Source organism: Eptatretus burgeri, chromosome 2 (genome assembly GCF_056783735.1).
Source record: "Eptatretus burgeri isolate ZD-2024b chromosome 2, Ebu_testis_v1, whole genome shotgun sequence".
Lineage (NCBI taxonomy): Eukaryota > Metazoa > Chordata > Myxini > Myxiniformes > Myxinidae > Eptatretus > Eptatretus burgeri.
The window spans coordinates 122,017,377-122,029,442 of record NC_140962.1 but is presented as its reverse complement, the minus strand read 5'-3'; the positions used below and the strand labels follow the sequence as shown (position 1 = coordinate 122,029,442).

Sequence of the window (12,066 nt, the reverse complement as noted above, 5' to 3'; positions counted from 1 at the left end):
AACTTTTAGAAATTTTATTTTTTTTGCATAGGGTTCACTTGGGCTGTGCGTGCTTGCGTTTGAGGGTACAGGAGTTTTTTCAATTGATATCGATGATGGCCCCATGAAAACACGGTCAACTGTGTACATAATAAATAGATGGAACATGGCCTGTTCCTCGGTCCATAACTTGTGAATCCCGTTTGGTAGAGAAACATGTCGGGCTTCATTATACTCAGGGGAATCCTGCTTTACCCTTTGCACCCATGGTGTCAACATTTATTACTTTGTGTTCAGGTTATTTAAACACCAATTCAATTGATACCGACTATAACTTCAGGAAAAAGGGATAACTGCTTCCGTAATAAATATATTGAACATGGCGTGTGACTCGGTCCATAACTCATCAATCCCGCATAGTGGAGAGACGTGTGGGGAGCCCCGTTTTACTCGGAGGAGTTCTGCTTTACCTTGTGGACCCACTGTGATATTTCCCGCACATTTAATACTTCGTATTCGGGTAATTTAAATGCCAATTCAATTGATACCGACGATGTCCCCAGGAAAAAGGGCGAACTGCATGCATAATAAATAAATTGAACACTTAGTGTTGCTCAGTCCGTAACTCGTCAATATAAAAAAATATAAATTTTTTTTTTTATATTGACTCGTCAATCCGTAACTCGTCAATCCCGTGTTGTATTCAAAGCTGGACGTCTTGGTACCCGGTCTTCACTGCCAGTAGTTATAAAGTGGTGGTTCTAGTTTATTTATTTATTTATTTATTTTTGAAAAAGGCTCAGTTGGCTGTGCTTGGATGGTTTTGAGGGTAAAGCAGTATCAGCTGAAATACGAATCCTATCCACTCTGATGACTTCATTTTTGCTTTTTTTCTTGTTTGGGTTCCTTCTGATGACTCCAATGCAATGCTGTACCTATTTGGTCTTCCATTTGATTTGAGTTGAATTTATTTAAATCTCATTCTAAATTCAATTGAACAATGATGAAAAACATCATGGGTCAGGGTCAGGTGTCCAATAAAAGCGGGCTTGCATCAAAGCGGGACGTCTTGGTACCCTTTCATCACTGCCGGCAGTTATAAAGTGGCAGTTCTAGTTCTGGTGAGTGTCTGCGATCTCTGATTGCTCTTTCAAGTTATCTATGTTGTCGGGGGGCCTTGTACAGTCATGCAAAAACAGCCTCCCCTCTCTTTGCTTATCTATCATTCCAACCTCCTTTCCTTTTTGTCCTCTCCAGCTGTTTATAAACAATATTCTTTTATATCCATATACCCAGAAGCTTTCGTTGGCACCCCCCCCTTTTATTTTCCCTCTCATATATTTTCTTCATGCTCCTCACTAAAAATGCAAAATGAAATAATACACTGCCCAGTCAGACAAGAGAGCTTCAGGTAACGTACTTACCTGAGAGGTTTTTTTTCCTGACCCGATGACAAACTGTCATGCATGTTTGTGTCGGTTGCCCTTCATATTTAAAGGCTGTTCTTGTGAAAAATGTGAACCACTTGGTCAACTTGCTTATGGTGCTGAAGCTGCTGCCCAGACAGTCCCCACACTCTGAGATAGAAAGGAGTGTAACCTGGCAGGAAGGACCTCCAAGTATAGCAGACCACTTGCTACCCGCAGTCCAGGCAGGAATTTGTAATTTGTTCAGGGTGCCGGCAAAATCTCACCTGCTTTTCACAAAATACATAATGTGATCTTTAACGTTCAACAACCAACGTCAGCAAATGGGATGCCCAATTTAACAACCATTTGAGTGACATCACACACATTGATGAATCGCCTTACCAGCGAAACACCAGAGTGGCAGTTTTTAGAGCTGGATCGAGATTCAAACCCAGGCTGGACAGCTCAGAGGTGAGTGCACATACCTTGAGGATATCCTGCCAGCCCCAACAAATATCATACTGGTGTTTTGCAGGTCCTTGTACTTCGTCTATCTATCTATGGTCCTTTGTCTTGGAGTAGTTACCGGTGTAAATGATGGGACTGGTCTGCCGCAATATAAAAATAATCCAAATAATAAGACAGATGAGAAATCTGGAAAAAAAACCAAACTTTCAAAAATATAATTTTTTCGAATATACACTTCATCGAATATATATCCTTTTTTTTTTTTGGAAAAAATATTTCATCGAAAGCCTAAGTAGCGCCCCCCTGAGTATACTTTGACAATTTGGTGTCGATCAGCCCAAGGGTCTCAGAGTAGTTACCGGACAACGGTTGACAACAAATCACTTACAACCTCAACTATGCTCTTCACAATACATATTACTCGATCGCTCCTGGAAAAATAAAAGTAGGCAGTGTATTCGCTCGTACAAGACCCAATCAAGGTTTGAAGGCCAATTATCTGATTTCGATTTTACAATTTTTTTTTTTGAGCCAAACGTAGCCCTCAACCTTCCTCTGGAGGAAAGAGGAGGCCATGCAAAGTTTGGTTGCACTGATTCCTGCAGGATCTGAATGCATAAATGAACAACCAAACACACACAAACAAATATTCTCCTTTATATTGTTGCGAATTTGCGCCCGCCGGCATGCGATCGGCCATGTAACTCGAATCGCGACGCGTCGCCCACCGGACGGACAATTCAGTCGTGACCCTCCGGGAACTACCGCCCGGAGCCAGTCACGTGTGGGGGTTTAACCTCACCACGATCGTGCCAATTGCCCACCCGCGCAGGATAGGGTTGCTCGCCAAATTCGACCGACCTAAGTACCTGCGCGAGTGGTCGACCGGGCGATCGTACCACGCCACAGGCCGACTCCGGACATGAACCGCTTAAGCGGTTCGTTCCGTATTACAGGGATAACCGAGCGGAGTTATCGCCGGCCTTGACGGTTCCGATTAATTACCGGGCGTTTTAAACCCACTATCAATCCCTTACGTGATGCAAGATGGAGATTCAATAAAAGGAAGGAGACAAAGCAAAGCGGGAAAACAGTTCACACAATGCACTTTATTTACACACACAGACAAGCACGTATATACAGTCATACAGTCATGCAACAAAAGCAAATGCAATAGAAAGAGTTACACCGAATAAAAGGGGCAATGTACAGTCACAGACACTTAACCAGTTCTACTTATTGGACACGGCGCCACAGCATGCATTCAACCTGAAAGAAAGAAAGCCACCCTCATAGGCAAGGAGGTAGACAGGTCCGTAGACCAAATGTACGTGGATCCTGGAGGATCGGCCAGGTCCACGAGACCGGAAGGTCTTACCCGCGTCCTCGTGACGCGATGGCGGGCAAGCCGCAATGTTCGCGCAGCTGCGCCCCGACTCCGTGGCCCTGGCATGGTCGGCGAGTCCTCTCCGGCGTGCTCCGCGCGAGCGGTTTTGTTGGCACCACATTTAGGGTGGGGGAGGAACGGGCCCCCCCTGGCACTATCTCAGTGTGGATGGGGGGGGGAAATTGCTGATGCTCAGGGAGAGGGGAATGGCTGGCTGGCTTGGACCCCGCGACGAGACGAGCGACCCCCACACCGCAACCTCGTTGCCGACCGCCGTCTTCCCTTGACTTGAACTTGAACTCGACCAGCCGCCTGCAACCTAACCGCGCGAACTCCAACTCCCTCCAACTTCTCCTCAACTCCCCTGCAACTCTCCTGCAACTTTTTCTCAACTCCCCTGCAACTCCTCTCCAACTGGACTCAACTCCGAACTCAACTCCCCTCCAACTCCTCCGCAACTCCTCGCGAGTCGCCTTGCGCTCGCATCTTTATAGGCCTCAGGAGGAGCCTATATGCAAATATTCGGATCAAAACGCGATTGGAGGCGGGGCCACGCCACCCTCTGTTCAGCCATTGGTCGGGCAAAAAGGTGGCGTGAAGCATTCCTGATCCGCTTTTCGGGGCGAAAGGAACGCATTCACAGCGGGTTTGGAGGCGGGGCTACACTACCCGATGCTCAGTCATTGGGCGGATGAGAAGGGGGCGTGAAGCATTTCTGATCCGCTTTTCGAAGCGAAAGGAACGCATTCACAACCCATGGCACGACGTGTGGTAGAAAGGCGGAGGTGGTGGGAGTTTGGTTGTTGGCGGACGTCGTTTGAGAATGGTGGTGAAGCGATGTTTGCGGGATGGAGTTGTGGAGGTAAAGAGGCGGAGGTGGTGCTGTTTGAGTTGTTGACGGGTGTCGTTTGAGAATGGCGGTGAAGCGATGTTTGCGGGATGGTGTTGTGGAGGTAAAGAGGCGAAGGTGGTGGTGTTTGAGTTGTTTGGGGATTAATGGCCGAAAATAACATTAGAGAAAGAAAAAATGGCTAACTCAAAGCGTTGCAGCCCAGATGAATCACACATATTCCCTCTATACAACAGGTTTGGGCAAACTACACATGAACTTCCCGAAATATCTCACCTGAGGACTCTTTATGGTGTAATGCGAATTTCCACAACTGCAACAATATGTAAGACTATTATCATTGCAAGTCTAACACGATTATGCAGAGGTCACGCATTTACCTTTTCACTGACTATTTTGAGTTTCATTCTCCACCTGATTGTAAACTGACAGATTGGTGTTTCGCAGGCAGGGTGTGTCATCACAAAACCGACCTTCCAAGGCACTGCACACTAATCTTTGTGTCCCGTCTGCTGGCACTAGTTTATGGAGGTTAACTATCTCGTGGTGTCTTTTGTTGAAGAGTCGGCGATTTATTGGCAGCACCAAAATTCCTGTCCAAACTAAGTTCCAATCAAACATCAGGCCTAATCAGCCAGTTCATAAAAGAGTTGAACTGATCTTGCATGCACTGTGAGCATACGCACTCTGGGAGACCATATAGTAAGGAATGGATAAGTATATAATTCTCAGTGTGAAACACAAATTTAGCTCATAAATGACAAATAGATATTTCATTGAGCTCAAGGATGATGAGACGCACTGCAAACAGTAACGAATGCTCTTTAAAAACATCGCCTTGGATCCACTGAATATGTAATTTGTAATGAATGGGCTGTTAATTGGATGAATATGAAAGTGCTTGGGTATGTCACCATGTCTTTGCCTAATTTTTTTCAAAAAATATATCTTGAGAATTAACTTTTTATATCGGTGCGAAGCATCCTTTGCCATCTTCATGAAAATCCGATTTTTGTCATTCTTAGCTTTAAAAGTGCAAATGCAGTTTTCATATAAGCTGTAGAAATGAATAATCCACCGATACACTTAGCTGTCTAATTATATTGTCTTTTAATTCTCTTGTGCCAAGAAGTCTGGACCTCTTGAAGGAAGTAGAAAATGGATAAAGCATGTGACGAGGTGGATTTGTTTAACTATACGTTTGATGAAAATGGCTTGGATATCAATCCTTCCCGGTCTCGCGCTTTTTCCCCTCAATGTAACTCCATGGAGCAAGCGACTTGACACATCAGCAACTGGCCCTGGTGCCACTAATGTACTTCCCATCAAAACCTCGGCAACTCAGCTGACTGTTCCTCTTCTGCACGTAATTATTGAAATCAATTGTTTCCAGGAAAGAGTAAGTTTTGGCTTTTAAACAGAAGCAAAATAAACGAGAAAGCACAGCGTAAGTACTGAATTGCATTCCTTCAATATAGGAGACTATACACCTTGCTTGTGTAGAGAGAGAGAGAGAGAGAGAGAGAGAGAGAGAGTGAGAGAGAGAGAGAGAGAGAGAGAGAGAGAGAGAGAGAGAGAGAGAGAGAGAGAGAGAGAGAGAGAGAGAGAGAGAGAGAGAGAGAGAGAGAGATATATAGAGATATATAGAGATATATAGAGATATATAGAGATATATAGAGATATATAGAGATATATAGAGATATATAGAGAGATAGAGAGAGAGAGAGAGAGAGAGAGAGAGAGAGAGAGAGAGAGAGAGAGAGAGAGAGAGAGAGGACGAGAGAGAGAGAGATATAGAGAGATATAGAGAGATATAGAGAGATATAGAGAGATATATAGAGATATATAGAGATATATAGAGATATATAGAGAGATATAGAGAGATATATATTAATTAGGGGATGTTGAGGATTTTACCCTTGCAGGATTGAAAGTCAAAATCATAATTGTCTTGAGGTATTTATTGAAACTTCTCACCCACCTTGGGACATCCTCTGGGATCCCAAAACGTTCCACAGAAGGTTTTACAGGGTGAGCCCCAAAACCGAGGGAGTAGTTTTGGGATGGACGAACACTCCTACTTTATAATAATGATGGAAGAAAACTCAACAATGGAGTCTGAACAGGTCTCATTTTGCTGACCCTTCAAAAAAGTTTGAATGTTTTTTTGGGGTTTTTTTTGCTCTTGTATTAGTGTTTTAAATGTTGCATTTTAAAGATGCTAATTTTTTTTTCTTTGTCTCAGGTACTTGGAGAGATTTCACATGTGCAACCTGACATCTCATCTGCTGACATTTCTTCAAGGCTTTCTCGTATCCTTGTACCACCAGCGTCCCGCCAAGCATCGCATCCCCATGCTTCTTCTGGCATACCGATTGAAATGCAGGCCTGGCTCCTCACTGGCCTTTCTAAGATCCTGTCCCGACAGGCAAATGAGCTTAAGAATGCAAGCCTCATCACTGAAGAATTAAGAGAGGAGAGCAGAGATGAAGAAAGACAAGCTGTAGAAATGACCAGAGAAACAGGAGGAGAAGGTGGTTCCTTTGCACGAAAGGATACAGACCACTTGCTTGAGAAAGCAGAGATTTTTTCAAAAGTGGATGATCAAATTAAGGACATGAATGCCACACAAAAAAATCAAACGTCTTCATCTCCAGAAGTGATTGAAGAGAAAGTAAATGGATCCCAAGCCGTGCTGGACTCTGAAGAATGCAACGACGTTGGCATGGTTGAGCGAGTGGACATAATGGGAACAAGCGATGTGGATCAAAACAAAGTCAGCCTTGACAAATACGAGACTGAAGCTGGCAAGAGTGAAATTAGCACGGAAGATAACGGTACAAGGCAGAGACAGCTCCCTTTGCCTGCATTGGATCTCCTCAGTGAAGATCCCTGCATACAACAGTTGATAGACGAATTGCGAAGGCTATGGGCATCCCCATCGCTCTTTGCCACTGTCTTACCGGCCAGCCCTGGTTGTCGGACCCCTTTGGTATGCTTGTAGCATTCTGCTGCATTTTTTTCTCAAAAATAAATGCAGCCCACTTTGTTGTGATTTTAAAAGAGATTGCTTGTTAGAATTAATCCGTACCATAACGATCACCCTTTGAAACCATCTTGAGCAAAATATAAACAGCTGTTGGACACTCCCACTTGTTTGCACAAAGTGTTTGTCTTTTCATATATTTCATTCTTTCTCTCTGTTTCCTTTCTCCATGATGCATCCTATTTTCCGTTTTATTTATTTGCTGTATGACCTGCATGTGCAATGTTGTTCTTATAGGTTGATCCTTCCCTTCCCTTTCTGGATGGGTTTGTGGCTGAAGCTTTGCGCAAAGGGGCTGCTCCCTATGTCCCTCCCCAACTGAGGCAACTTGACAAGCAAGGTTTGTCATGAGCTCACAGAATGCTGTTGTTTAAACTCAGTTACTTTTTAATACGTGTTTATGGCTGAAGTTAACGAGGAACTTTGACGCAGAAGGAGGCCATTCCGCCCATCATGCTTGCGCTGCACCAACACCAGACGAAACGACTCCATCTCAGGCCACAGACCCAATCTCATTGGGGTAGAGGGAGGTTCCGTATATGCAAACAAAATAATATGTAAACTAAAAGTACTTTTTATTTAATTATAACAAATAATATATATTTTTAATTTTTGGTTAGGTGGGGGTGGGGTGGGTGGACAAATGTGGTTTTAGGGTGAGGAATGCATTTATACCAACCGCACACTCACCCTTCAAAGAGACCCTCCCACAGACGTAACAATCGCTCCACATGTATATTGTCACAAATCCACACACAACGCAAGTTGACGACACAAATGAAGCAAACTATTCCTCCAAAAAGGGTCATGACTTTTTATTTCATACAAATAGTAATGACATCAAAGGTTTGATTCTGATTATGATGGGCCAGACTCTGTTACAGAGTGTCGGTGTTGCCAAAGCAGTTTATTGGCAAGGCTTATCCTGGGTGGTTTGCCATTGCCTTCCCAGTAGTAGTTAGGGCAGGAATTTGTAATTTGTTCAGGGTGCTGGTGATGGCTCACCTACTTCTCTGCGAAGGACACCATGGGATTTTTAACCTCCACCAACTAATGCCAGCAGACAGGATGCCTGCTTCCTGTCCATCTGAGGGACGGGGAATACACATTGATGAATTGCCCTGCCTGTGAAACACCGGGTCGGGATTCAAACCCAGACTAGACAGCTCAGAGGCGAGAGTACCTACCTTTACACCATTCTGCCATCCTTAAAGGTTTATATGCCAGATTTATTTTAATTCTTGGGTTTTTGTTTTTTTTGTGTTTTCATTTTTAGCTCGCCTGTTCGAAGAACAGAGAGCTATAGCGATACCCCCAGCGTGAGCGTCAGCGTCAGCGTGAGCGTGAAAATGTTAAAGTTTTTGGTGCAAGTTATTTCCCTTCTAATGTTTTTATCTACCACACTATTTTTTACCGATTACAATATACAAATACATAAATTGCTTTAAAACTATTTGGATCAGACTTCACTGCAATGCTTTATAAAAAATATGATTAGACTAGTCTTTTAAAAACGATAAATGTATAAACAGGCGAGCATTGGGTGGCTTTGAAACCAACTCTCTGGTTTATTTTGAAAGGGTTGAAATAGTAGAATTTTTTTTCCTGCTTATGCAATGGCAAAAGCAAGAACGGTTCCACTGGCTTGGTTTCATGCACTGTACGTGATAATTTGAAAACGTATTCAAAAAAATCTTTTGTTGTACTTGTACTGTATGGGCGTAGCCCGAGTCGCCGTTGGTGGTGGTCATGTGGTTGGGGCTTCATATGTCACGACTCGCCCACTGGGGACTTGTAGCACGAGTAGCGTCAGAAGCGGCATGCTCTGTGTCATTAGCAGTGTCTTGTGGGTCGTGTGCCTGTAGAGTGCATCGAGTACGTAATAAAGCGGAGTTACGGGCATCCGACGCCCACATTCTCGCTCGTGGCAATAAAGCAGGGTTGTGTTATCCCCTGGCTCGTGTCTGCCTGTTCGCACCTCTACCACGACATTACAGTTTGGTGACGAGTCTGTTTCAGATCGACGTGTGCAGAGTGCCTGGTTCTCATCGGTATTGGCTTGGAGTCTTTGCCGGAGCAATTGGATTGCAGTGCGCGCGGAGCGCCAGGAAAATCAGCGCAGCTCGCGCGGTTCGAGTTCAACCACCTGGCGAGGAGCCCGGGGAAGCGCATTGCGAGTTTTGCGCGGCCGCACGCACAGTCTTCGGTGTGAGTCGAGTCCTGCAGCCAGACGTCTCGCCGTCGCCTGCGAGTCATGTCGAGTGAACGACGGCCGCGCTCGGAGTTCGTTTTATTTCTGCTTTGCAAGCCTCGGGAATGGTTTCTGCAATGTCACGGCTCAAGGACGAGGACATTAAGTTCAACTCAGAAGCGGCGTTGGCTGTCGCACAGACTGAGAGATGTCCGGAGTCTCTGGCCAGTGCATGGCAGGTGATCCAGAGGTCAGCGCGATGTATCAAGCGTGCACAGCCGCACGCACAGTCTTCGGTGCGGGTCGTGACCGAGCGTTGCGATTCAGCCAGTCGGACGGCGGTCTGAACACTCGGGGACGTCTACGGTGTGTGTGCCGGGGGTCATTGCCCATCATAACGATCATGAATGGCAGTGTGCGAAGCGACCCCTACGTCCTGGGGCGAGACCTACTGCCGGTACGGTGTTTTGTGCATGGCGTACACTTTTACGCCCCGGGTCGAGTCTTGCAGCCTGGGCATAGCGACCCGGAGCAGGAGATGCTGCCGATGTTGAACCTGTTTTCAATTGGTCTGAAGGTGACATGACCAATGACAGTGGAGGTCCAGATGATCGGGGCACTGATCGTGTTTCGAGTTGAGTCCGCTCGTGCACTCCCCATTCTACGTCTTTTTAGGGCTACCCTCGCATTGCACACGTATATCGGTGAAGCGCTACCGGCGGTGGGCAGGGCACACGTCTTGGTCGACAATCAAGGTCAGCGGGTTGCGCTCTCGCAGTTCGTGGTGTGAGGGGAGTGGCTCGCCTTTTTGGGCCAGGACTGGCTGGCGAGCCTCAGGCTAGACTGGATGGCGCCAGCTGGTGGCCTTGGACGGCCAGGCACAGGGGAGGAGGAAGAGGTGCCTGTTTCAGAGTTCGTACCTCCAGGTGCACCTGTGCCTCCTTCGGGGCACGTACCTCCGTTTGGGCCCGGGCCTCCCTCGAGACCTGAGGGCGAGGTTCTGGCGGCAGGAGCCGCGACGATGCAACATGGGCTGCCGTTCATTGCTTCCGGCGACGACGATATACGGGTCTGGAGCAACGGGAGCCATGCCAGCGGCGACGGGCTCTCGCGCTGCCGCTGCGCTCATGATACAGTGCACACCCGTGTCGTGCAGGCGATTTCAGCGGGGGATTGGAGCGAGCCAGTCGCGTTCAAGAAGTTCGCGGAACGCGACCATCGACGGTGTCCTCTGCGACGTTTAGATGGAGACCGGCAAGCAAGTCATCTCAACGTCGTGACAACCAAGAGGCGTACACACGATGTGATTCATGAATTGCTAATTGTTGTGTGTTTGATTCTCACGGCACGAGTGATTCAATTTAGCATTGCTAAAGCAAATGCCGACAGTCCGCGTGTGAGCATAATATGTTTGGTTGGGATCAATCAATGGGATGACCGATATGATCGATATGATGTGAAGGACTTGCGGACGATCGTTGCGAATAAAGAGGTCTTTCTGATCTCCAGCCGCGAGGGCAGTCCACGGTTCGCTACCCTCTCATGTGTGGGAATTATACTGGGAGAACGCGCTGTACGTGAGGCGAAGGTTGCATCGGAGCAGACGATGTTTTTGCTGTTGTATAACACTGATATGTCTCCAGGCTACACTGATCTTCCATTCGGACGTGCGTTGAGATCTCGGCTGGATTTGATGCGTGGTTTTGTTATGAGATTGGTGGTGCGGCCGCCGGCTAATTGTCGGTTCGACTTGCACGTGGCACGACGGCGCTGTTCAGCGTCACCCCCCATCCCTGATATGGCCAAGGTCAGACGTGCCTGGCGCCAGGGAGCGCAAACCTCTGGTCTTGCCAAGGTCAGCTGCGCTGGCGCCGCGGGGCTTGCAGGCTCGAGGTGTTTACCTGATTCGGTCCTGTCTGAGGGAGATGTGCCAGCTTGTCGACCGGGGGCATTTGATGGAGCCGGGGGCGGGCCGCTTGGGGTGTCACGCAACCTCGCCGGAAGGCGTGTAATCATGAGCCGCCTGGGGGCGCTTCTGCTGCGTAGTGATGCTGTGCTTCCCAACTTGCTTCTTTATATCTTTAACACGGCCAGGGTTTTGTGGTCTGCAGCCATCATTGGGTTCGTCATGCAACTCAGTACTCGAGCACCTGTCCACTGCATTTTGAGATTCAACTCGAGAGGATGAATGATGTGCCAGGTTAACACAGCGGCATTGAGGTTGCAGGTTGTGCCGATGAAGCACGTTTTCTTTTGTGCCGTCTCGATTGGGTTTGTTTCACGGCCAGATGATTAATGCCATTTTTGGCTCTGGCTGTTTTTCTGTGCTGTGGTGCCTATGATTTTTGATTACTGTCGTTTGGTTCCGCTTTGTTTTTTTATGCCGATTTTGCTTATCAGTATGATGGTCATTTTATACTCATGTTTTTTTAGTGGGGAGGAGTGTACTGTATGGGCCTAGCCCGAGTCGCGGTTGGTGGTGGTCACGTGGTTGGGGCTTCATATGTCACGACTTGCCCACTGGGGATTTGTAGCACGAGTAGCGTCAGAAGCGGCATGTACTGTAATTAGCAGTGTCTTGTGGGTCGTGTGCCTGTAGAGTGCATTGAGTACGTAATAAAGCGGAGTTACGGGCATCCGACGCCCACACTCTCGCTCGTGGCAATAAAGCAGGGTTGTGCTATCCCCTGGCTCGTGTCTGCCTGTTCGCACCTCTACCACGGCATTACAGTACTA

At 47.0% G+C, this 12,066-nt stretch overlaps 1 protein-coding gene across 3 annotated transcripts in view; it reads left to right on the top strand.

The window, feature by feature from the left end:
* The window catches only part of AP4E1 (adaptor related protein complex 4 subunit epsilon 1), a 137,634-nt gene that overhangs the window by 95,837 nt on the left and 29,731 nt on the right, over positions 1-12,066 (top strand). For all 3 annotated transcript variants that reach the window (XM_085871033.1, XM_085871032.1, XM_085871034.1), the window contains 2 exons: positions 6,339-7,085; positions 7,377-7,479. In XM_085871033.1, coding sequence (XP_085727159.1) covers positions 6,339-7,085; positions 7,377-7,479 — 850 coding nt within the window. The remainder of the gene's footprint in view (positions 1-6,338; positions 7,086-7,376; positions 7,480-12,066) is intronic.